This window comes from Lissotriton helveticus, chromosome 5_1, assembly GCF_964261635.1.
Source record: "Lissotriton helveticus chromosome 5_1, aLisHel1.1, whole genome shotgun sequence".
Lineage (NCBI taxonomy): Eukaryota > Metazoa > Chordata > Amphibia > Caudata > Salamandridae > Lissotriton > Lissotriton helveticus.
This window is the reverse complement of record NC_136065.1, coordinates 221,519,300-221,546,051: the sequence shown is the minus strand read 5'-3', so window position 1 is coordinate 221,546,051 and position 26,752 is coordinate 221,519,300. Positions and strand designations below refer to the sequence as shown.

The following is a 26,752-nucleotide window of genomic DNA, read 5'->3' as shown; positions in this document are numbered from 1 at the left end:
GAATCTCTAGATCGTCAGGCTGCATTGCCAATAATATATCATACAGAATCACGATCTTAGCCCTTTTAATCAAAGCTTCTAGAAGTTCATAAGTTAGAATAGGTAGAAGTCTACAGTGTTTAAAAATAAAGTCCCGTATCTGTAAATATTTTTAAAAAAAACATTCTTAGATATTGTAAATTGTTCAACTAATTCAGCAAAAGAAACTATTGCCCCAGCCCTGTAGATATCCCCTAGGTGGCGAATCCCCTTATCTCTCCATGTCGTCATCTTTGTATCCCAAAATATCAACGAGAATATTTCTGTGGAGTCAAAAGGCGTATAGTAACTAATCCGGTTTATGGATATGATTTTACGCGTCCATTTCCAAGCTTTATATGCTGCAAGTACAGTTTAAATTGTGTTCTTTTAAAATAACTTGGTTTGAAAAACTTAAGCAGGAATTCTCGCGCGTGGACTCCTAATAGCATCTGATAAATGTTTGGGGATTCAAACAGCATTGTTTCTCCCCCAATAACCAAATATTTCATATTTTGCAAAAAGCAGACCAAGTAGTAAAAAGCAAAATTCTGCACTCCCCACCCTCTTCGCGCCATTGGAACATCATATATTTAGAAGCAGGCTGGGCCTTCTTTCAGCTCCAAATAAACCTATCTGCAACCGATTGCAACTGCATTAATTGTGCACTTGTCAGCTCCAGCGGTACCGTTCGAAAATAGGAAAGCACCCTGGGAGGTATACACATCTTTAAAACATTCCGTCGACCAACCATTGATAGACGTAGGCATTCCACCTTTTCCAGCTGACTTTTAATTGATCCTAGTTTACATCGACTATCTCCTGGAGTGACATCCTAATTTTAATCCCCAAGTACCTTGCTTCTTGTGTCACACGCGCCTCTCCAGGACAAAGCCCCTCGGTACAAACGACCAGGGTTTTTGAGATGTTTAATTTATATCCAGCGGCGTTGCCATACTCATGAGTCAAATGCTCAATCTCTTAGTGCTTGCTCAGGGTCCGATGTTACAACAGCTATGTCATCAGCGTAGGCGAGGACACGCACTTGAATCTCGCCCACTACCATTGATTGTATACCATTGGTTGGCTCCAGTATTTGCAGAAATGAGTCGATGTAAATGGCAAAAAGTAAAGGCGAACATGGGCATCCTTGCCATGTGCCCCTGGTTATGTATACAAAAGATGATTCTTGCCCCATTGTACAAATCTTAGCCCGAAGACGTTTATACATAGTCTGTAATGCTAGCAAAAACTGGGGCCCAAACCCCATCTTACGCATTGTAGCCCGTAGAAATGCCCATGAAACACGGTCAAATGCTTTTTCAGCATCTAAAAAAATTATGCCAATGTTTTTTTGTAGTGAAATAGCATAATCCAATAACGCTACAACCCTATGCAGATGGTTGACTGTGCTCCTGCCAGGCAGGAAACCATGCTGATGCCGAGATACCAATGGTGGAAGAACTTGCACTAACCGAGTTGCAAGTATTATTGAGTACACTTTGGCATCCGCATTTATTAAAGATATAGGTCTATATTACCCAGGAAGTCTGGGGGACTAATCTTTCTTCTTAAAAACCACTATATTTGCATTATCCCAAGATGAAGGGGGATTTCCACATTGAGCGGATGTAAAAGTGGCAAGCATATCATCCTTTATAATAGGAAAAAGCATCCGATAAACCTCCAAAGGAAGTTTATCCAGTCCAGCTGCTTTCCCTAGTCATCTAATGTTGTCTGTAATTCTTGCACAGAAGTTGGAGCTTCCAGCTCTTCTCTTTTAGTAGACCCTAGCTCAGATAGGTCAAATTCAAGAAGGTAGTGCTCAATCTGATCCTGAGTAACAGGATCTTGAGTGTATAATTCTTTATAGTATGAGTGAAATACCTCCATTATACCTTCCATAGTCTCAGCTGTACCCCCTCTATCGTTACCGAGATTTCAATTTGTTGAGATGCATGCCTACCCCGCAGTCTTTGAGCTAGACATCTACCTGTTGTTTCTCCATATTCATATCTTTCAGCTTTATGTATTTTGAACTAGTTTGCTTTTTCTTGACTCCAGACCCCATTAATCCTAGCCTTACTACAAGCTACCTTAGTTTGCGCAGTTTGACTGTCCATATTGCCCCTACGACCTGGAACTCCTTTCCGTCCGCCCTTCGACACTGTCCTACCTATGGCGGTTTTCGTAAAATGTTAAAAACTTATCTTTTTCAGTCGGCTTTTGAGTAACACACACCCCTGCCATCCCGCATTTGTTATGAGCGCCATGAAACCGTACGGTGACCGAGCGCGGTACAAAACCTTTTAACATAACATAACATATTGGCACTGATCACTGAGATAAGCTCACACTCAGCCTTTCTTAAATCCTCAAGTAAATCCACTATTAAAGCTTTCTGTTTCTTCTGTTTAACCCAGCCATAACTAAAAGTTTCACCCCTTAGTCCAGCTTTAAAAGAGTCCCAAATCATTGGTTGGGTAGCTGTTCCTCTATTATATTCTAAAAACCGCATAGCCCAAAGTTGAATATAGCATATATATCCTCGTTGCTTACAAGCTTTTTACTAAAAGTAAATGATCGCTGTTCCCGCATAATGTTAAAGCGAGCCAAGTCCATAACCACAGGGCCATGGTCCTACGTAATACGGGGCATTACCTGCATCTTTGCACCAACAGTTAAAAATCGAGGTAAGAAAATGTAGTCTAACCTAACAAACTTATTATGTGGAGAAGAGAAAAACGTATACCCTGGATCTCCATGATTCACCACCGTCCACCCATCCACAAGACCATGTTGCTGTAGCAGCTGATGCAGAGTGCTGAATACTTTCGGCTTACGGCCATTGTAGTAAAAAAATTGGGCTTCCCATATCTGAGAATCCCCATGCATATTAAAATCCCCAAATAATAACAGAGCGGTCCCCCACAGTGCTAGTTCAACATTCAAAGAATCCAAGATCTCTGCTTCAGCTAAGTTTGACTCATACACTGTACAAATTGTAGTCTTAGTGTCCCCTATAATGCACTTGGCGATCGCCCACCTCCCGAAGTTATCCGCTCTCTCTCTACCCGTATCAATTACAGCCCGACGCCCCAGAATTGCCTCCCCCCTATTCATAGTAGATTGTCTAGATGCCAATAATAATGTAAATCCCAACTCCAATAATATCCTACGATTGGACCAAGGGATATGCGTTTCCTGTAAACAAAGAAGGTCAGGATTAATTAACCGCAGCTCAGCAATCACACGTTTCCTCTTGAGGATATTATTCAGCCGACAAACATTAAATGAACATATACGTTAACTCCTATCTGTCATTAAAGCTTATATATCGCTGGCCATTAACATACAGAAAACAACCCAGATATACTCCGAAATTCCTACAGCACTTACTATGAACTGACATTTTACCCTTTTTGCCCTTTGACAAGTACCCACCCAACCCACTACACCACAAGTGTCCCACTAAACCCCCCTTCTCCCACCCAACAGAACCCCCCTCCAACCCTGTACGTGACCTTCCCCTTTAAATGAGGCAATAGGGCCAATTGCCCTTGTGATGCCCGGTGAATTGCTCCCTTTAGTACTCGGCCCTCCCGTTATCTTGAATATACAAGACTAGAGACATCAAAACAGCAAGAAAATGAGTGCACATAACCACAAATTAAAATGTCTCATTACAGATATATAGCATCCATGCCTATACAGTAGTCCTTCAAGCCAAAGAGTGAAGATATTCTTTAGCAGCAGCCTCAGACGTAAAAAATCGTGTCTGTCCTTTATCAACTGTCTTTAGAGTAGCTGGTTGCAATAGAAAAACTTGCAGGCCCTTTGTTTGAAACGGGGCAATCAGCTGCCGTAACTGCCATCTCTTTTCGACTGTGGAGTGGCAATAGTCAAGCCTCACAAAAAATTGTATTCCTTTGCCAGATCTCTTCTTATCTGGTCTGGCCAGATCATACAGTGCCTGCCTAGCCAAGAAATTATTCAGGGAAATCAATATGGCCCTCGGTTGCTGCACTGCTTGCCCACTCATTGCAAGTCGTTGCCGAAATGGGAATCTATGCGTCCGTTGGATTTCACGGACCCAGTTCCATTCTTTCACCTCAGGAAGTGCTTCCTCAAACAACTCCGCTACAAATTTGCGGATATCCTGCCCCTCAAGACCTTCTGGGAACCCAAGAATGCGTAAAATATTGCGCCGTAGTCGATTTTCTAAGCCGGCAAGCTTATCATGTACATCATCCTTGTGCGCCTTTATATCTGCAACAGCTTCTTTTTGAGTCGCCATCTGATCTTATAGTGATGATATGCGGGCCTCAGCTTCCACCATCCTGTCATTAAAGTCATTGCATGTTTTTGCCAAGCGTCTGACAGTGTTTTGCAATTTCCTGCATGCAGTATGCGTTTTTAAATGGTCCGCTTGAGCCTCCAGCCTATGCTCTGAAATGGATCTGTAAATTTCATCCAACGACACCTGACTTGGTATGTCCACAGCTGGACCCCCACTAGCTTGACCAGATAGGTCCCGTCTCTCTAATAGCTGTTCCCCACTGGAAAGATCCCAATCCTATATTTCTGCAGTTGCTGGTCCCACAGTTCCTTCCCTATCTTTCTTCTGAAACGTAGATGCCTCTGCAGATACATCCCCTGGGGAGGCATTTTTATTATGACTGTCATCCATCATAGTAGGGGTAATGTCTCCAGACCCATCTTCCTGTAATAGGAGATCTCCTTCCAAATCAGATCCTTCTGAATGTTCTGAGAGCGAGTAAAACTTGCTATCTTTACTACTTAAAGGCTCATTAACATCTTTACTGATAGTGTCATTATCGTCATCCGTTAAAGTACACTCTTTGCCACTGGCCACGTTCTGAGCCACAGTCTGAGGTGTCTGCACATTCCCTGGGGGTGCCTGTCTCTGCTCCAAAGATACAGCGATCGCTTCACTTCCCGCTAACAGGGCATCCGAATTATAAGATTTAGTGGCAGGAATCCCAGCTTTTTTCCCAGTAGCTAACTGAAACATTTGTGAAATCTTAGGAGTTCCTTGAACTAAGTCTTTGCCCTACCCAGGGCTTTCCGAGTCCTCGACACCCAGCATATCTTTCGACATTTTTGCGGCAAGTGCGGCACGTGTTCCTACCACACCTTCCCCTGTAGCTCTAGTTTTCCCTCCACAAGCGACCTTGGGTGTCATGACAAGCCTCAAAACAATATCTCAAGGTAGAATGCACAATGTGGCACCCACTGCCCTGTTACAGTGTGTTTAGCGAGCTCCAGCGATAAAAAGGTTCCAAATATTAAAGTGCCTCTCAGAAAGCAGCTCACAAAACTCACCGGAATAGTCTCGGCTGCTCTTTGATCATTTCTTTGTTAATCTGTTGCCAGTCAGCAACAGCGTCGAAATTTCCAATAATAACCGATAATGTCCAATAATGTCTAAAGTGGTTCTTCTTCCACGTCTTCTTCCACACAAACATTTTTTAAACCGCTATAATGCTATGGTGCAGTAGTGTGTTATTCTCCAGTGCTCACCTTGTATTTAACTATAGCTTTCCAAGCGGTTCTGCCTCCACGTTTTCTCCCACCAAGATAAAGATTTAAACCTCTACAGTGTGTTATACGCCAGTCCTCGCTGTGTATTCCATTAACGCTTTTCCTCGCTGTGTATTTCATTAAAGCTTTTCCGAGCCTTACTTGCGAAGCGCTCCTCCGGCTCCACGCACAAATCGAAAGGCTCCAAACGACCTAAGGTGAGCTGTATCGCGCCCGGCTGGCGTTCAGCAATCGCTGCACTGCGCTGTGCTCCGCTTTCCTCTGCTCGCCCATGAATCTAGCGGACACAGCAGCTCTCCCACTCACCGAAAAGACGATCTTTTCCACATTAACCGGTGTCAAAGGAAGCTGCAAGAGCTTCAAGACAAGTTTCCAGCCTGTGCTCATCGGCGAAACAGTTTTCCTACCTTTGTGACAACACTCTTGTCTGAGTACTTCTTGAATGTCTTTTTAGAGGGCTCTCGAGAGTATTCCATTTCAGAAGGTGTTCTTTTTTGCGATTTGTTTTTGTGATGAGAAGATATTCCCTTACCTTAAGGTTTGGTGGATAGGTTCTCCTACGGCTTAAATGATGTAACTAAATCAATAGTCTGCCCTTTCTTTTCTAGAGAGTCTTCGCAGAAAAGGTACTACAGTACTTGCAGTCCTTGGTTTTATGACTGGGGTGTAGGCAGTAGAGACACTCTTTATGATGGTCTTCCAAATAGAGCTTAAGCTTTCCACATGCAGCACGAGGTATCAAAAGACCACAGAGATAGATCCAGATTAATTTCCAGTAGCGGTCAAAAGGTGACAAAAATAAGCTTTGAAGACAACAAAATGAGCAGAGCTCAGGAAGACCCCCTTCATACAACGTGCAGTAAGAAATCTTGAGGGGAATAGTGCTTCATGACAGGGTGGAGTGCAGATCTTTAAATAATGTGAATTGGTAATAATGTCACTCATTTAAGCTTTGTATCACAATGGTTTGTTTTTCACTGCTTGCTATAAGTACTGTGGGATTCCCACCTCAACAATGGGTAAAAATTAAGCATCTGAATCTATGAATGATTCAATACTAGAAAAGTAGAATAATTAGCTACAGGACTCTTAATCACAAGAATCCTAAGAAGACTTGTTTTTGAATGCAAAAAATTGCCTGCGAGTATTTACATAATGCTTAAAATTCCAAGTTATTCTGCAGTGTTTCTCCATCAGCACCAATCTGTCCTACCGAATGCACACTGGCCCACCCTGCATACATAGTCGCCCAGCTACTTGAGCAGCTGAGAGGAGGACATGGGGCGAAGGACTCTAGTGTCATCGGCTTCTTTGAATAAACAGGAATAGCTGGAGCATGATAAGGATTTGAGCTGAACTCTTGACAAGGTAGGAGAGCATATTTTTCTGATATTGATCACTACCCTTTCTGTTCCCTTTCCTGGTCATGAAGAATCTTATTTGACTCATCGAATACTGTTGGTAATTGAGCTCCACATCTAAAATTTTGCTTACGGAAGGGAGGTCCAAAATGGGTCTATAATTTGCCAGGCTAAAAAACTGCTTGTTTTGGACCAATCAGAAATTAGCATTTAGGTACAAAGTACTTTCCCACCATCAACCCGAACTAAAATGTCTGTGAAGTTTGATATCTGAATTGAAATCGGTGTTCAAAATGGTTCAAAAGGAATGAGATAATACAACCAATATAATGTTGGGTGGGTGGTAATGGTGGAGGTACCAGAAGAGATGGTGTGGATTTATGAGAGATGGAGAAATGAAGAACTGTGTGATAAGAATAAGGTGTCCTGGCAGCAAGGTTAATGACAATCACCACATCACAACAGTACATCTACCATCACCACCGCCTAGGCAGAGGGTCGGAGAAAGGTAGTTTGGCCCTAAAGTACAAGTTACTTACCTTCGGTAATGATATATCTGTAAGAAACATTAGTAGTGATAGATTCCTTACCTTAGAATTACACCCAGGCGTCAGACTGGATCCGGAAAGTTTTTCGTCGGTAGGTGTCGTCGTGCGGCTCCGTGTAAGTCGTCCGGAGCTTTTTAGATGCGCCCGCGCGCGCTGACGTCAGTTCTGAACACGACATTCCGCGCCAGGAACGCAGAGCCATGCAGGATACTGACCACTGGTGCCATTAACCCTAGAAATCAGTTCGCAGAACGGGGAGGATGGGTGGGGCGGTAAGGAATCTATCACTACTAATGTTTCTCACATATATTTCGTTACCGAAGGTAAGTAACTTGTGTATCTGAGAAAAAAACACATAGTGATAAATTCCTTACCTTAGAATAGCTACCCCAGCAATACCAACCCCGGTGGTGGGTCTACGAACCAAGATCACACCAGAAAGTCCTGGAGAACAGAACGGTCAAAGAAGCCGTCTCTCCGGACTTGGATGTCCAGGCAGTAGTGCTTGGTAAACGTGTGCAGCGAGGCCCACATAGCTGCCTGACAAATGTCCTGCAAGGGAACGCCGCGTCCCAGAGCAGTTGTGGCTGCCGTCGCCCTGGTAGATTGGGCACGCAGCCCACCAGAGGCTCTTTTTAGCCAAGGAATAACAAACCTTTATTGCACAGAACGACCCATCGCGAAATAGTCAGTTTATGCACCGCCCAACCTTTCTTAGCGCCTACGTAGCCAACAAACAGTTGGTCACCCACCCGGAACTGTTGTGTGCAGCTCAGGTAGAAAGAGAGCGCACGTTTTGGGTCCAGACGATGGAGCCTCTCTTCCTCTTTAGAAGGGTGCAGAGGCGGAAAGAAGGTGGGCCCAAATGTGTAAGGCAGTGACGACCTTTGGCAAAAAGGAAGGAGGAGATCTCAGAACAACTTTGTCCGGATGGACAGAAAGAAAAGGAGGTTTTAGAGAAAGAGCCTGGAGCTCACTCTTCTGGCAGAGGTGATGGCAACCAGGAAAGCAGTTTTTAGAGTTAGAAGACGAAGTGGGCAATTATGAAGTGGCTCAAAGGGAGCGCACATCAGAAAGGTAAGAACTAGATTCAAGTCCCACTGAGGCATCACGAACGGAACAGGAGGAAACATGTGTGTGATGGCTTTCAAGAATCTATTTACCACAGGGGACTTGAAAAGGGAAGGCTGATTTGGGAGCCTCAGGAAGACGGAAATGGCCGAGAGATAGCCCTTGACAGTGCCCAGAGCAGAGCCCTGCTGGGGGCAAAGAAAGAAGAGAAGGAAGAACCTCTGAAAGAGGGGCAGAAAGGGGAACCACAGCCTTTGCTGTGCACCATGCCACTAACATATTCCACCAAAAGGCGTATACCATTTTTGTGGAGGGACGCCTGGCTGCCAAGATAACATTGCAGACTTCAGGAGGCAGGTCGGAAGATGTCAACTGTTGTCACTCAATCTCCAATGCAAGGAGGTGTAGGCTGGACAGGTTCGGGTGGAGGACCATCCCCTGTTGCTGCGACAGAAGATCCTCCCGAAGAGGCAGACGGATCGGAGGATCGATGCTCATACTGAGTAGCTCAGGATACCATACTCTTTGAGCCCTGTCCGGAGCCACAAGAATAACTTGGGCCCGGGCAGGCCTGATCTTCTTCAGCACTCTGGGCAGAAGTCGTATAGGCGGAAAGGCATACAACCGACCGCAACTCCACTCGAGCCGAAAAGCGTTGCAGAGCAAGTGCCGCCTTGGAAATTCCAACGCGCAGAACTGATGACATTGTGCATTCTCTTCGGTGGCAAACAGATCTAAGCAAGGCTCTCCCCACTTCTGAAAGAGACCGTGCACCACATCGGAGTTCAGATGCCATTCGTGATCCAACATGCACAGACGGCGGAGTTCGTCCGCCCTGGCGTTCAGAGAACCTGCCAAGTGTTGAACCACCAGGGACATGCACCGATGTTCCAGCCAAGCCCAGAGACACAGAGCCTCTTGGCGTAGGGTCCACGACCCCACCCCGCTCTGTTTGTTGCAGTACCACATTGCAGTGGTGTTGTCCGTGAACACCTTCACTACACTTCCCCGGACAGAGGGAAGGAATGCCTTCAGTGCCAGTCGGATCGCCCGAAGCTCCAACAGGTTGATGTGGTGCTGGGACTCCGCCAGAGACCAGAGGCCTCTGAGCTCCGCCTCCCCCATGTGGCCGCCCCATCCCAGAAGGGGCGTGTCCGTCACAACTGTCTGCTCCGGTTGGGGAAGGGAGAGGGATCTGCCATTTACCCAATCGGGATTCGTGAGCCACCACAGCAATTGCCATGCCATGCCCTCCGAGATCTGGACGCGAACGGACAGGTTGCCCTGATATGCCATCTGGCATGAACCACAAGCAGGATGCAGGAGGCCATCAAGCCCAGCAGCCGAAGGGTCATCCTGACCGAAACCCGGAACAGAGGCTAAAAGATCGGAATCATAGCCTGAATGTCCCGGACTTGCTGTTTGAGGGGATAAACCCGAAGCTGCGCCGAGTCCAGAACCGCTCCGATGAAAAGGAGCTTCTGCAAGGGAATCAGATGCGACTTCGGCACGTTGAAAGAGAACCCCAGAAATGCAGGAGGTTGGCCGTCGTCTGGAGTTGGGAGACAACTGACTGGGGCAAGCCCGCCTTCAACAACTAGTCGTCGAGATAGGGGAAGACTGAAACCCCTGATCTGCACGGATGAACTGCGACCACCGCCATCACTTTCGTGAACACCCAAGGGGCCCTGGTAAGACTAAAGGGGAGCATGGCGAACTAAAAAATGCTCGTGGCCTACCGTGAATCGCAGGTAGTGCCTGTGGACAGGCAGGACAGGGATATGGAAAAAGGCGTCCTGCAAGTCCAACGCCACCATCCAGTCTTGCGGGTCTAGGGCAGACAAGACCTGAGCCAGTGTGAGCATCTTGAACTTCTCATTCCGGAGGAAGCGATTGACATTCTGAAGGTCTATGATAGGACGCAGGCCCTTGCCCTTGTCCTTTTTTGGAACCAGAAAGTAGTGGGAATAACAACCACGGCCTACTTCTGGCATCAGAACGCGCTCAATGGCCCCCTTGGCCAAGAGGGCTGCAACTTCCTGCTGGAGAAGAGCCAAGTGATTCCCCGACATACGGTGGTACGGAGGTGGCATGGCTGGAGGGGTTGCCTCGAAGGGGAGGGAGTAGCTCCTTCGGACAATTTGCAGCACCCACTTGTCCGAAGTGATAGTGCGCCAGTGATGGAAATGATGGCGTATTCGTCCACCCACTGGCGTCTGATGGGCCTGAAAGGTCGGACTAGGAAGGCTTCGAAGTGGATGCTGCGGTGGTGGAAGTTTACTGGCCTGCACACTGGCCCCCTGAACCGCCTCGGCGGTTCCCACGTCCGCGGCCACACTGAGGTTGTTGCTGCTGTGGCCTGTGGCTTTGCAAACACTGTGGGGCACCCCTTCCGTGGCCATGAAAGGAGCGAAAAGCAGAAGGCAGAGGAGGCAGCGCGGCCAACAGGCCAAAGGACTTGGCCGTAGCCCGGGAAACCTTGAAGCGCTCCAACGCACTGTCTGCCTTGTTGCCAAAAAGGCGAATGCCATCAAAGGGCATGTCCATCAAGGTGTTCTGGACATCCCCTGAGAAGCCAGTTGTCCTCAACCAGGCGCGGCGCGCCGAAGCGCCACCATCGTGGAAATCGCCCTGCCCAGTGAGTCGGGGTATCCAGCCGTGAACTTTGTTGCATCTCTCCCGGCCGCAATCGCTTGGAAGAGAACTGGCTGGGCCTCCTCCGGGGAGTTGGGCAGCACCTGCTCAACCATGTCCCACAGAGCATGGGTATGACGACCCAAGAGGCATGCGGTGTTCAGCGACCGCAGCCCTAAGCTGGCAGATGAAAACTGATCCAGCTTCTTGGATTCCCTATCCGGAGGTGTGGTAGGGAACGCGCTTTGGGAAGCTGAGGCTTGGACCACCAAGCTCTCGGGGGTGGGGTGTTGGGTGAGGAAGAGGGGGGTCGCCCGGAGCCGGGTGATGGCGTCGGGTCACGTTCCTATCCACAGGAGCCGCTGTATTGGGCCTGGACCAGGTGCCCAAAAGAACGTCCGTCAGTGCAACATTAAACGGCAGCAAGGGCTCCGAGGAGGTAGCCGCCGGTTGGAGCACTTGTCAGGAGGTTAGTCCTGACGGCCACCGTAGGGAGTTCCAGGTGGAGAGTCTCGGCTGCCCTACGCAACACCACTGTGTAACTGGCTCCCTTCTCTGTAGCCACTATAGGAGGAGACAGCATGCCAGGGTCAGGTGAGGAGTCAAGACCACTGGCCTCCCCCAAATCCTCTGCCCAGTCCGCATGATAAGCACAGTCGTGTGCCAGAGTCCTCAGACCCTTCCCAGTCCTCCCCTTCCTCCAAAGTCTGTGGAACAGGCTCAGAATAAAGAGGATGGACATAGGGCATAAAGGGCCCCATCGGTGTCGGTATCGGCATCGAGTGAGCGATGCCGATCCGGCACCGTGTGTCCGGGCTGAAGCTGGAGACTACGTCGTCCGGAGGAGGGGGCGACGTCGGAAGCGGTGCCGGGGAGACCAGCGCCGGTGGAGGTGTCACAAGGTCAACCGGCATCGATTGGGGTCCAATCCTGGATCCCTGGGGGGCCTGCGGCGACACCGGGGCCAGAGCCGCCTGAGATGGTAAGGCAGGACCCCCGTCGGCATGTGGCCCGTAGGCGCACCAGCGGGGCCAGACAGCCCAAAGAGTCGGGCCATGGCTGCGTCGGCCCCGCACTCGGGAAGGGGGGTAGACTGGGGGCGACGTCGCAGGCTCCGCCGGAGCCGTGGGGGTGGCACCGACCGCACCCTCAGCCGCAATGGGAAGTTTAAGAGCGACGATGCTTCTTTGACTTCTTGGAATGCTTCGACTTACCTGACCCAGAGTGTGAAGACTTAGATCAATAAGAGTGGTGATGACGACTCCGCGACCGGTCCCTCGACATTCCATGGCACCGGGACCTTGAGTGGCGCGGAGCTGACTGCCGGACTTCAAGCAACGTTCGGGACCGATCCCGCAAAGTCTTCGCCGCCATGGCACGGCAGTCAGGGCACGACTTGGGGTCGCGGTCGCGCCCCAGGCAGTATAGACACACTTGGTGGGGATCCCTCACTGACATCATGCGATGACAGTCCCCGCAGTTCTTGAAACCAGGCATCCCTACGACACCAGGAGTCGATCGACTTGAAAAGATGAGGTAAAAGGAATCGAACAAGTCAGTCAAAAAGTGACTGGGGTTACTAGCTCTTCCCAGATCTGCACTTTCTCGTGCGGAAGAAAGAACTGACATCGGCACGCGTGGGCCTGTCTAAGTAGCTCCGAAGACGCCATCATGGCGCCAACGACGCACGCGGACCAGTACGACAACGCCTACCGACGTCCAGGGGTACTGCTGATGAAAAACTTTACTGATCCAGTCTGATGCCTGGGGGTAATTCTAAGGTAAGGAATCTATCACTACGTGTTTCTTTAAGATCCTTCCAACACCCTGCATACAATACTCTTGCCAGACTTTTATTGAGGAACAAACTAGATATTCATAGTGTTCCCTCTCCCTGCCTGTAGGCTTATCAATGGCCCAATGTAATACTGAATATTAATGGCCAGAGGCCATAATGATCATAAATGGCTACAGGCAATAATAAGCATCAATGGCAAGGCACACATATACATCATTGGCAGAAATAAAAAATAAGCATAAATGGGTCCAGCCACTACAGTGGCTCAAGGCAATAACAACCCCCAATGCTGCAAGGCAGGAATGCTCCGACGTAGGCCCCGGGCTCACTGTGCCACTGGATTCAAACTAGCCTGACGGATGAGGGGTGAAGCCCTGAAACTGGCTCCAGGATATTTGTTTCTGGTCCAGGTAGGACCTGTGTTGGCAGTTAGGCTGGACTGTTCCCAGGAGGAGCAGGGTCAAGACTTATTTGCTTATGGCTGGGTCTAAACTAGGGTGGCATAGTGAGCAAAAAAACAATGGATTTAATCCAGATCTCTTGACTGGAGGTGAATGTTTGATTTGTTCTGCATTCAGTCCATCATCTGTGTGTCTTCTGCTTTTTTTACCTCAGTGCACCGGGAATGCCCAGATATGGGTCCCGGGCTCACTGTGCCACTGGATTCAAGCTAGCCTGGCTGATGAGGGGTGAAACCCTGAAACCGGACCCAGGATTCTTGTTTCTGGTCCAGGGAGGACCTGGCTTGGCAGTTCGGGCTGGACTGATCCCATGAGGAGCAGGGTCAAGACTGATTTGCACATGGGTGGGTCTAAACAAACCATGTTGTCTCAGAACCCAGATGTCCATGTGTAAATATAGACAATATGGAACCCTCCTGCAATATCGGTCTGTACAAGGGAAATCAGGATATCCACTGAGACGGTGTGGGGTATGAAATGTGCACTCAGTGACTGAGAAATTGGGAGGTATTTTTCATGCTGTGAAAGAGAGGGTCCATGTTACATCCTTTATCACACATTTTCAGCATATTTCACTGCACACATTTTGATACAGGCATACACACAGGCAACAGGGACTTCAGTATTGCACCATATTGCACTACCAATCAAATATGGTATCACATTTGTTTGTATGCACACGCTCCAAGAATCGACCTGCATTCCTGATCAGGAAATGGATCTTGAAGGTTCATTTGTAAAATAAAATCTGTACACTGCAGGGTAAAGAGCTTTTGGGATCCTTCAGACACACATCACTATCCTCTAGGTTGGAGACATAAAAGCCTCCATGTACTAAGAGCTCAATGCCAGAGGAAGGAAATGGCCTTTGTGTTTGAATGGACGTATGGAGAGTCCAACTAGGAATCTCTGTCTGAACAAAGCAAGTGCTGCAAATGGGAGTTGCAAAACATCTGTTCCTCTCAAAGGGTACATAATTCTGATCCTCTAACCTCTTTGACATTTGATATCAATGAAGGACTGGAATGACTGTGAATTTGTCTGCCAATAACTGACACACAGGCTCTACATTATCTCACCCTTTACATTTGCCCTATCAGAGCTATTAATAGCCTGTATCTGTCACAATCATGTTAGAATAAACATGTCATATTATCTCAAACACTTCTGTCAAAAGATTGTTTCACTATACTTTCTATGAAATGTTAGGTTTTAATGTTCCTAGCTAATCACCTAATCTGAGAAACAAAATTATAAAGTCTTGCTTTTATGGTGCTCCTCAAATAACTAGGATTATTAAGCAAACATATGATGCTTTGGTTTTGTTCAGACAGTTAACCAGGTACTTTCTATGTCTCATAATAAATGTAAAATGCCTTCTATTCCTAAGCCACCTGCATACCGAAGATCCATTTGATGAGCAGAATTTTGAATGTTGATCGCGATCAGTGATGCACTCAAGTTACTGCGTACCTGATGGATTAAAAGTAAAAATCATTTAGAAACAACTCAGCATTGCATTATTTCCTGTCTTTGTTGCTTGGATACCAGTGGTGATTTATTTTTGCAACAAATAACTACAACTTATTTACTACAATGTAAATATGAACTCCATGAATTCAATTATACAAAGAAGAAAATGGATGGCACAGAAAAGAAATTCAAATGCACCAACACAAGACACATTTTCCCTCCACCAGTGACACTATGTCCATATGCTTTATCCTACCTTGCAGGACCCACTCATCTCTGTACAAATCATGATTGTTCCTTCTTGCTTGCTACAAAAACAAGATCTGTGTTATTTTGTCCACGAATCTGATGGACCAAAAGAGGGTACCAGGGCAACCAATGCTAGTCCTCTGGCATGAATCCTAGAGCCAGTAGAATGCTTGTTCAGCTGTAGTGCTTGCCCTCTGTTCGTGATATAGCAATCTAGAAGACTTTCGCTTCAGTCCCTGAGGACCCTTGGACTAAGCCTTTGTAGCAGAATTTGAGATGCCATTCACTTCACTTGACTCCTAGGCTCAGCAGACATTTGGTATGATAAAATGCCTGCATCCTGCGGTCCGAGGGCACCGAGCTTTGAATTCCTACTTAGAAAAGTTACTAACTTGTAATCCTATGTCCCCACCAATCTAGTTTTATTGATGTTGTAAACATTGAATTCTTTCCATCAATTTGTGTGAACAGGTGTTTGTTTTAACAGAGTGAATCAATCAATCAGGGTTCTTGTAAAGAACACAACAACTCACGTCTAAGGGTCTCAAGGTACTGAGCGTGGGGGGGAGGGGGAGCTGTGGTTCAGTCAAAGAGCCAGGTCTTGAGGTCCTTCCCAAGTTGAGGCAGCAACGGTGATTGTCTGAGATGTAGAGGTAGAGAGTTCCAGGTCTTTGCAGCGAGGTAGGAGAAAGATCTTCCTCCAGCCGTGGTCTTGGGTGTCTCGACGAAGGCTGCAAGAAAGGCCATGTAGATGTTGAAGAGGGTGGGGCTCAGGGAGGATCCTTGAGGCACTCTGTAGAGGATGTCTGTGGGTTCTGAGTAGAACTGCAGAAGTTGTAATTTCTGTGTTCAGCCAGTGAGTAAGAAGCAGATCCAATCTAGGGCTTTTTCGCGGATGCTGACGTCGTAGAGTCTTGCGCAGAGGGTCTAGTGGGAGACAGTGTCTAAGGCAGTTGAGAGGTCCAGGAGGATGAGGCTGCAGTCTTGCCTCAGTCGAGGAGGGTGCGGAGAGCGGTCTCAGTGCTGTGGTTGCTACTGAAGACTGATTAGGAGGGGCCCTGGATGTGGTTTGTTTAGATGAACTCAGAGAGTTGGGCCTTGATGGCTTTCTCAATTAATTTAGCTGGGGAGGGGAGAAGAGAGATGGGTCTGACATGGCATTCCTAAACACCTTCAAGGTATATCTATACCTTTACTTGCTATGGCAAAGCATGGTGTGGTTCAGTGCAGTTTGACTACCTACTTGCCCGACGCAGCTGGCTACAGCAAGTGCCGAAGGAAGCCAACTTTCCAGTTGATGCAGTGATCAGGAAGCTGCCCTCCTCTGCAGAGAAATACAGCTCCAGTGTTTCTGACTCCCCTTGCGGGGTGTTGGGGAATCGAGTCCCGAGACAGAGGTACCAGACCTCCTTCATTCTAAGGTATGGCGCTGATTAGAACCTAGAGAAACCTTTGGCAAATTCTTGGCAAAACTAAATCTATGCTAAAGACCATACTTCTTCCCTCGTACTAGACTTAGGTTAGGTACATTGGGGTAGGCGTATTTTAGAAGCACCAGTTGAGTATTTTAGCCTGTGTTATTTATGTATGTATTTTTATATGGTTTAGAAACCATACAATGCTATTACAATATTATTTTATATTACTGTTCACGCTGTCCGCATTATACTTTGCATTTTGCCTAACGATTGTAGCAGTTCACCTCTCTTGCATGAGAAAGAAGACTGTTCAATAAATCCTTTTATTGAAACGCCCGTCTCTCTATTTTTCTCTGCAACTCTGTAGAAACGAAGCATGCACGATTGACTGAGTGAACTAGTTATCTATTGTTTCCACGACTCTGAAGATAGTTATTCCAGTCCTATGGAAACAAAGTTGTCATGTTTATGCTGCTGTCAGAAACTAATCCCTTCCTGTGTATTCAAGAAAGTTTCTAGTGGCCTCTGAGCTAGCTGGCACTCACAATTAAGTTTAGTATATTCGATAGAGAGCTACTGACCTAAGTCCAACGTCACATCTATAGGATATATTATTCCAATGCGCAGAGCCTATTGGGAATATAGGAACTACACTACATGGTGCCCAACGTTTGGTAAGGCACTAATTTAATGCTAGATACTAAAGTAACTCAGTCGTGCTTTTCTCAGAGACCCCTTTTTCCGTAATACTCCAATAGACGTCTGGAGTGGGTAAAGGGATAATATCCGCCATAGCTGAGTAGGACGGAAAATCCTATGTATTAGCTATTTGGTTTGTTTAATGTTGAAGGATACAGTGTTCCAAAATATTGTGCACCTTATCTTTGTTTCCTTGAAACTTGCTCTGCAAACTTTCAGTCAAACAAAATGACAGATAGCGACAACAGCACAGAGAACGGTAGAACTGCGGCTGATCCAGCAGCTTTTAACTCAACAGGTTTCCAAGAAACCGACGAGGATGCTATAGTCATACCTCTAAATTTAAGGAAAACCATCACTATAAAAGTTATTAAAAAAACGGACTATCAGCAAGAGGTGGCAGGATAGTTTTTGTGATAGAGGCACATGAATATCACCAGACAGAGGTATTCTATTCATGGATAGTCTTCCCTGAAGGAAATCCAGTAACACATGTGTTTCACTTCTACAAAGAAGATGAACCACCAACGGAATACATTCCTTTCGAGAACATTGAAATTCCACTAACATACCAAGAGCATGCACTCTGTTTTAAAGGCGCCCTAAAATATATAAATCACATTACCAGGCTCGGTCCACTAGGTAGACCAGGAGCAAAAGGGCCGGTATTAGCCAGCTATACACCACATCCTGAAATTAATGAAATGACAGATGTGGCACTGCTAGTTCAACTCAAAGAGCTAATCAAAATCTATAGACAATTGGTTCAATATGTCATGCAGACTCTTACAGTCCAGCCTGCAATAATGATTCCACAACATCCCCCTAATGCGGGGAACACACAAAAAAATTAGACCACAGACTTTATATTCAGTCATTGGTAAATTACCCGCAAAACGGGAACAAATTCCATTCTGGATAGCTCAAAAAATTACTCAGATCGAAGCAGTATTTCCTAATACTACCCCTCATGAGAAACACAGAATTCTAACAATCTGTTTGCCAAGGGATTGCACCAAATCTGGAGGACTGCGACACTTGGGGTACAGTCTTTGCTGCAATCTATACTAAAACACATGGTGTTCCGTCTATGGCGGTAATACCAGACACAGATTCAAAATGAATACAGGGCAGAGCCTGCTTTAAATTTAGGTATGAAAAAAATGAAAGATTTCAAACAGGTCTCAACAATAATATTAGCTAATAATAAAGGTGAAGCAGCATCCCTGGCGATCCGCCAGAAATTAAGGGAATTCGATATAACCGAGCAACCACAAGAACTGGCAAGAATAATTGAAAAATCCTATGAAGAATTAGGCAGACAGCTTGGGTGGGAAACCTGTTAAACCCCAACTGTCAGAAAGTCCTGAAAAGGTCTTTACTAAAAACACTCCTACTACTTCTAAAAAGAAGTGGGAAAATAACAAACAAACTTCTAAAGAGAAGCGTTCTCATTCCAGAGGTAGGTCTCCTCAAAAGGAGCCCTCTGAAAGGAGGTATAACCTCAAGAACAGGGATAATTTGAGAAAACCTGATAGATATCAAGATACTGATACACGTTCCTCCCGTACCTTCCAGACTTCATCACAGAAATCCGAAAGAAGAGGATGGTCAGAACACAAGGAAGAACGCGTGAAGTCCAAAGACGATCAACACGTTCAGAAAAACAAGAAACCTCAATTCACCAAAAAGAAGGTAGCGGGTCTAAAAATCAGACATGCAGAGGATCTTGAGGGCACAACTCAAGAACGTGGAATGTGCTCAGACAATGTTGGACAGCGCAGCAGAAGTCACCATAGCTCGCAAGAACTTGAAGGATCATCTGGAGATAGTGGACTTGAATGAGTTCATCCAAGTTGAAACTGCAGATACCAGGGTTAGTTCTCCACATAAGTTATATGAAGTAACACTCCGGATGTAGGGAGACATACCAAGAAAAGTGATAGCACTCTTTTGGGAGCGACTTTCTAAGGGTTATGACATTCTTCTCGCTGAACAAGACTGGACAACAGAATTTGTCAGGGAGTGCCCACATGTCGAAGACATCATTATGCCAGCCTTCTCCAACCACGTTCCAATTCATTTATAATATACTTATGCCAGGAAATGGGCAGCTGCCCAAGCTCCCGCATTATACAAGAATCATGTAGGATGGGTTGAGGATTCTCCTCACCATAAAATACAGTTAAAAAATCAACCAACTGCACAAAGGCAGTATCCAGTTAAGCAAGAAGCTAAAAAGTAGGTCAGGGAAATATTAGATCAACTTGAATACCAGGGGCTGATTGAAACATGCACCTCGTCAATGAACAATCCTTTGTTTTCTGTCTCCAAACCAGACAACACATATCGTTTTGTTTTGGATTACAGACACTTAAACTCTTGTTGCAAAACTTTTGCAGTACAAAATGCACACAGTGCAGCATTAATGATTAACATTGTGCGTAAAAAATATATAACCACTTTAGATATTTCTAACGGTTTCTTCTATCAAAACATTGCACCAGAAAATAGGTATTTGACCGCTTTCTCAATCATGGGGACACAGCGTCACTTCTGTCATCTCCCTCAGGGATTCAAGAATAGTCCTAGGTTATTCTCAGCAAGGGTAACAGAGTTACTACAAACGTATGAAGAGGAAGCATTATCATATGTGGATGACATCTATCTGACAGACGATGACTTAGATAGGCACTTGAACAGGGTGAACACCATTATACTGGCATTCGCCTCTGAATGGTACAAATTCAATAAAAAAAAATAATCAAGAATTGCCCACCTCAACGTCCTTTTCCTAGGATCTGAGTTATCAAGTGAAGGCAAAATCCTGGCAGCCAACTTTTTAGAAAAGTGTGCGCTGCTCCAACCTCCAAAAACGCTGAAAAACTTAGTTGATTCTAGGTTTCCTGAATTTCGGAAGAACATACATTCTAAATCACGCAGAAAGGGTAAAACCTCTCTACGAATTAATCAAACCTGATTTAAAAACAGTTAATTGGACACAAAAACACACAGAAATTTTGCGTTCATTACAAACAGACATGTTAGCAACAAAACCTTTGGAAACACGCGTAAACGTATGCAATTTAATGATCCGAATCATTAAGCGCATTATGGTCGTTACACCTGTACAGGCCTTAGGGGCAGTGACAAAAGCGAGCATTCCTAATGCTAAACCGTTATATCCATGATGGATACAATGGGTTAATTCTCTTGCTGCAACAGACGTTGAATACGTTTTTGATCCATATTTGAAAACACAAGCATTTCCACAATATGAACAAGAATGTCCCCTGCCTACTCAAATTCTGCCTCTAGAGCAGTATGAATGTATAATTTATACTGACGGATCAGCTCAACCTGCTACGGGGGGGGGGGGGATCGGGACAAGCCTATAGTGCGGCGTGCGCAATCATTAAAGGTTGTTGGTGCAATGGCAAATTGAAGCTGAACTATAAGCATTCAAGATGGCGCTTGAGAATACTGACCGTGAATTCCCCACACTCATAGTGTGCGATTCGTATTATTGTGTTCAATCTCACAATGAATATTCGCAAAACTGGATTCAAAATGGTTACAAAGATGCAAAAGGTGGCACGATCAAGCATAAATTGCTTTGGGAACAAGTAGTTCAGTTACGACAAGAACTACAAAACATTTGTGAAAAACATTTGTGATACATACACTGAGTCATCAACGTGATGGCGTTCACGTTGAAGGGAATTCATTGGCTGATGAAGCCACGAAGGCAGCTGTGCAAACGACATCCATAGCTGCAATCACTCGTTCAAAAACGAAAATAGACGGCAAAATAATGCTAGCTGTCAATGCCACAAGCAAACGCAGTGGTGCAGCGTTTCCACTCAAATACTCATATATAATTGATTTAAACTCTGTCTTTTGATCGAATCCCTGGAGTGGGGGGTAGGGTGATTCCAAACAGGAAACGTAGAGTAGCTTTGATATACGAAGCACATTTGGGAGAGGGTCTGATGCATCAAGGGATCTCTAAAACGATGTTAACTGTAAAAGAGACATACTGGTGGCCAGGAATGAATGCTCACATTCATATGTTTGTTGTTGACTGCATAGACTGCAATAGAGATCGCAGCACAGAAAGCCGCCAGATACCTGACTATAGCATAGCCAGCCCAGTACAGACACCATTGTTAGACAGCATTAGACTATCTACACGCAGACGTCCCTGTGGACAAACGCAATCCCACAAATATTAAGACAAGATTCATTTGGATGTGGCCTCAGCGCTCGGCTGATGCTCGAACTGTTATAAAAGATTTGCGAGTCTTTATCGGCACATACACAGTCGGCACGCTACATTCTGACCAGGGTCCTGCGTTTAGCTTTCGAGCTTACAAGGAGGCCATGGCCAAATTGGGCGTTGCATTGTGGTCCTCTAGTCCATTCCATCCTGATGGAAATTCGGTAGTGGAGAGAAAAAACTGGGACATAAAGCAATCTATACCAGCTAGGGTATTAGGCTTGCGTGACGGGTGGGTCAAACATCTAGTAAGTGTTCAACGTAGTCTTAACAATATGCCAAGAAGTTCTCTACGGGGTATCCCTCCATATGAAGTCCTTTTTGCTACCAGAATGTTAGTATCGGACCTCGATTGTCAGACTTCAGTGGTAGACCAAAAACCCTTTGATATCAAAGATCGTTTGTCTGTGTTACTGGACTTAAATGAAATAAGAACGAAACGTGTTCCTGATGCCAACCACCACTGAAGAAAAACCGACTGTCCCAGCAAGGCCTGTCTGGATTCCTAAGCTTGGGGATCGAGTCAGAGAGAAGATCGCGGACAAGAAGGAATTTGGGCTTTCTTACAGACAACCAGTACCTGTCCTAGCAATCCACAGATCAACATCAGTATTACTGCCGCCCCTTGTTGGTAAAAAGGAGAAGAGGTTTGTGTCAATCGACCTGGTCAAACCACATCATGTGGCCGATCATAAGCAGTAGATCAAGTGGACTACGCCAATGTAGTAGACGCCCAGCTCTGGCTACTAGCCAAGAGGTTCAAACTGAGAGACTCATCTCCTTTGAAGAATCTGCAGTGCGAAATGAAGGACTAAGCAACAAAGCTATGTAACTTGTACCTCTTGAAGAAACGTCAGTCTACAATGAAGTAGCATCTGTCTACACAAATGTAACAAGTGATCCTGCGGTTCCAGCGATTTTAACGAATCCTGATGCAATCCCAACAATTGACAGAACTGCCTCTGGCTATTTCATTAACTTTGATACGTTTTCCGAGTATCCCAGCGAGCCTGAAACAACGCCAGCAAAAAGAACTTTTAAAGAACAAGCGACAGACTTTTTTCATCACCTGGAAAAGACTTATCGGGTTTCACTTTGGATTGTGTTAGGTGTGCTTTTCTTCTACTTTGGTGGACTCTGGTAATAGCTTTGGGAATGCTGATTAATGGAAGATATGTCAAAATAGACACAGCAAGTAAGAACATCAACTTACTCCTCAAGCCACACAAATCATCTCATCATGAACAAAGAGACTTGTCATCAGTGAATATCGCAGCTGTTCCTATACCAGGGGGTATAGCTTGGGACAGAACTGATTATAACATTTTTGGCCCGTCGGAGCTGTTGAAGATTCCACACCAGTTCAAGATATCCTTGAATGACTTTGTTTCATCTTGTACCTTTCCTGATGATTGGGACTTCGAGACTGTTAATAATATGATGTCAGACTTAGAAATGTCTGCAGTATTTATAAATCACGAATATTTAGAAGGTTCATCAGACTATGAACAAATGTATAGTTATAATCATTATGGTCATCATTTCTTGCACAGATATGCAAATCCCAGAAATGTATTAATGTATAACAAATGGGAACATTGTCCTACGCCACCAAAGGGTAGCTCAAAAACATTTAAGAGAAAATTTCCGTTCTTTTCAGGGTTCAATGTGTCCAATCCAGAATCATTTTACTTTAGAAATGTTAACAGAACAGGCATGAAAAGTATGTTGAGAAATACCAAGCAAATTTATTCTGCAGCCTTTTATGCTCAGCTGTCTACACTAGGTTTTGACTTTCGAAAAGACAACATTGAGAAAAAAACTGTCTGGGGCACGAAAGATTGGCAAGGGCAGGGGATAGAAGCTTTATTTAGAGCCTGCATCATCCCTGAGCAAATTATGTTTTTGAATGACACAGTCCAACAGACGTCTTGTCTTGGGTTAGCCAAGATAAAAGACATGAACAACCCATCTATACCTACACCTGTTAGTGATAACACTTCAGAGGGGGAGGTCGACGTATATACTATTTTGCATCACAACAGAACAGATCCAAATTGGAATAAATGGTTAATCTGGCCCACAGACACAAACAACTGTCAAGATAGATCCTGAACAAAACACAGGGATTCAAATTCAATAGGCCAGATCCAAGATATGTTCAGAGACAGGATCCAGGAATAGTAACAACATACAGTGTAGGAAGCTTTGCCTTGACTGGCTACAAAGATCTACACTTAAGGATGTAAAGCAACACTTATCTTTACTTAAAGATGGCGCTGATCTTAGGGAATTCTTGCTAGGACCAAGAACACCGCGTCATAAACGTTTTATATATGTCGGTATCTATGCTGCTTATAACGCAAGCAGAGACTGCAGAAAGAATACGAGAAATTGATCATATTAATTTGGAGAAAACTCTCTCTGTGGTTGACAATGGGTTATCGACTCTGTCGTCCAGAATATATTCTTTGGACAGCATAGTGTCTTCTGCCATAGACATCATGGAATAGGACTTGGTCATGTTGCAACATGGTCAGTCGCAATTACGTTCTATCATGCTATTAGGCTGGACGTTACAAAACCTTCTTTCAGGCTATGTGCCTTGGCGTTTAATCAATACTACGTCACTGTTTTCAGAATTCAATCTCACTGTTAATAGATCATACTGGCACAGAGGAGAGCAGACAATACAGTGCTGAGCATTGAAAACCTGGAAAGACTGACATTTACTGTCGCTGAAAAGCCAGCTACTGAATGGATTATACATAGAACAATCACTCTGCTTGTTACACTTTTCCATTTTCAATATTGCCTAAAACATATACCAGCAGGCACATATGAAAGGTTGGGTAAAGAATACATCAAGACATCCTGGGAATTACCATACACTTACAGATGTTGGAGTGGGGGGCGTGAAGTGTTTATTAGCGGGAAAAACTGTGAAAACGCAATGAGCGGTTCTCTCCTATGTCAGGGTATAAACTTACACGGGGCCTGCGATGGTTCCTCTAACAATTTATCCTGCCACCTGCAAGGTTCACCAGCTGCCGTGATTGATCCAATTTTTGGACAACTTTTGAATGGGAGTTAGCTTATGTTGAATGATCACAGCTGCTGTGGCATGTTGCCAGGAATACCATATCTAGTAACTGTGTCAGCCAGGGTCACTTGATGTATGCAAGTATTGTTTCCTAAAACCAAGACAGACCAGGAGTCGCCACTTTGGCCTTTACTGAACATCTCTTCTATATGAATTGATACTTTAAGCAGAATGAAAGCCATTCTTTTGAAAAAAAATGTGCCACTGACCTTGGCCAAAGAAACCTATCATCTGCAAGTCGCAAGGACTTCAGCAGAGATACATGCCCTCTTAACTACAAATTGCCCTATACATGTCTCAGAAATGTTAAATCGTATCTTAAACATGTTTGATACGAGCAGTATTGTACATGTATTTAAGACCACATTTTCTGGACTGTTAGCACCTTTTGAAGCAGTCCTAGGAATATTTCCAAACCGTGCACTCTGTGTTTGGTGGAGTGCCTCTCATTTTTGGACTCGCTGCAGGGATACTATTTTTGCTCCTACTGCTGCGATATGGCAAGTCACTTCACAACCAACACCCAGTTCTCCAGGGAGACAACTCTACTGGCGATGAAGTGTCGTGAGCGCATCGTACACATTTTGGGACTACCACGTCTAAGAGAATTAAATACCACATGGTTTCTGTCATTCAGACCAATTTAGCAAGATTGCATCTTACCTATTCTACGCTGCCTGCTACGCGGAGAAGAATGTGTGTTGGACACGTCTCACACTTCAATCAGTCATGCCAACAGATGTTGATACTTAGCTTGAACCAGTAACGGCCCATGCACTGTGTTGTCCCCAGCGGCTACCAATTTTGATGATGGCATTCATTGAGATCTCACAGACGCAAAATGTTACTGCTGAGGTACGAGAAACGACAGGCACGCAGGTACCATTCGATTCGAACATTGCTATTGCGACCAATGCGGACAGCGATGCTTCCCATCTATGTGCGGTGCGGTTGATCTTCTTAACAAGGTAATCCAACTTTCACCTACAATGCTAGACGAGTTATTTACAGACTTAGAAGATATTTTCTCCTAACACAAACACTGACTTTTGATTTGGCACACAGTGTTCTGAGAGACTCTGAATTCGACCTTCATTTTGTCAAAACAAATTTCTAACTTTGGAACTCTTTTTTCCTATGATAATTTTTGTTTTCCAAATTTGTATTTTTCGTTTTTGAAACAAAGTAATCTGCTTAAAGGAGAACTATTCATAGAGAACTAGAATTCTTTGAAAAACTTCCAGGGACTATATTTGACCTTGTCCACATACACAACGGTTATATGAAATCTGTGATATAATGGTTTCGGCACCTTTTTTCTTCTGTATTTACGGGCCATTTCATAAATGTATATTTTCATGATTCATTCAGATGGCATTTTTAAATATCAACTATATGCTTAGAATGAAACATTGCTTTGAACGCATACAGCAACAATGGTTTTATGTGTGTACAACCAGTTCCAATGCATTTTTATGTATTTTGGGTGGGTTTTAAACACTTGTTGTATACATAGTTTTTAGATACATTTATACATGTTTAGAACTTAGTATTTAGTAGAAGTCGTACATAAGAAAATGGAGTGGGTGTTGTATGGCGTTTTAGATTCCGACTGAATTTTCCCGATTCATGCCCTTATATAGATACAATTCACTTTGCTCTTATATAGCCATAGAAATCAAGCCCATATTTAGGCATAGCCCATGCTACCCAAATACAGGCATGGCTACTTCCATACGTTCACCAAATGTCACAACGATTTCTTGGAAAACCAGACTCTTAAGCAGAAGGGATTCCCCCAACCTGGATATTGATTTCTCCAAGAACTCATTTATTATGCATGAACATCTATTCCTTAGGGGTTCATTCATGACGTTCATATGCCCGACTTTACGTCAAACATGGCATTCCTAAACACCATCAAGGTATAAATATGCCTTCACTTTCCATGGCAAAGCAGGGTGTGGTTCAGTGCAATTCGACTACCTACTTGCCCGACGCAGCTTGCTACAGCAAGTGCCGAAGGAAGCCGATTCTCCAGCTGAGGAACTGATCAGGAAGCTGCCCTCCTCTGC

At 45.0% G+C, this 26,752-nt stretch overlaps 1 protein-coding gene across 3 annotated transcripts in view; it reads right to left on the bottom strand.

Moving 5' to 3' along the window:
- The window catches only part of DPP7 (dipeptidyl peptidase 7), a 1,731,842-nt gene that overhangs the window by 49,213 nt on the left and 1,655,877 nt on the right, over positions 1 to 26,752 (bottom strand). For 2 of the 3 annotated variants that reach the window (XM_078642039.1, XM_078642041.1), the window contains exon 11: positions 14,859 to 14,929. The exons of the other annotated variant lie outside the window; for it this stretch is intronic. In XM_078642039.1, the coding sequence (XP_078498165.1) occupies positions 14,859 to 14,929 (71 nt within the window). The remainder of the gene's footprint in view (positions 1 to 14,858; positions 14,930 to 26,752) is intronic. 3 annotated transcript variants of the gene reach the window in all.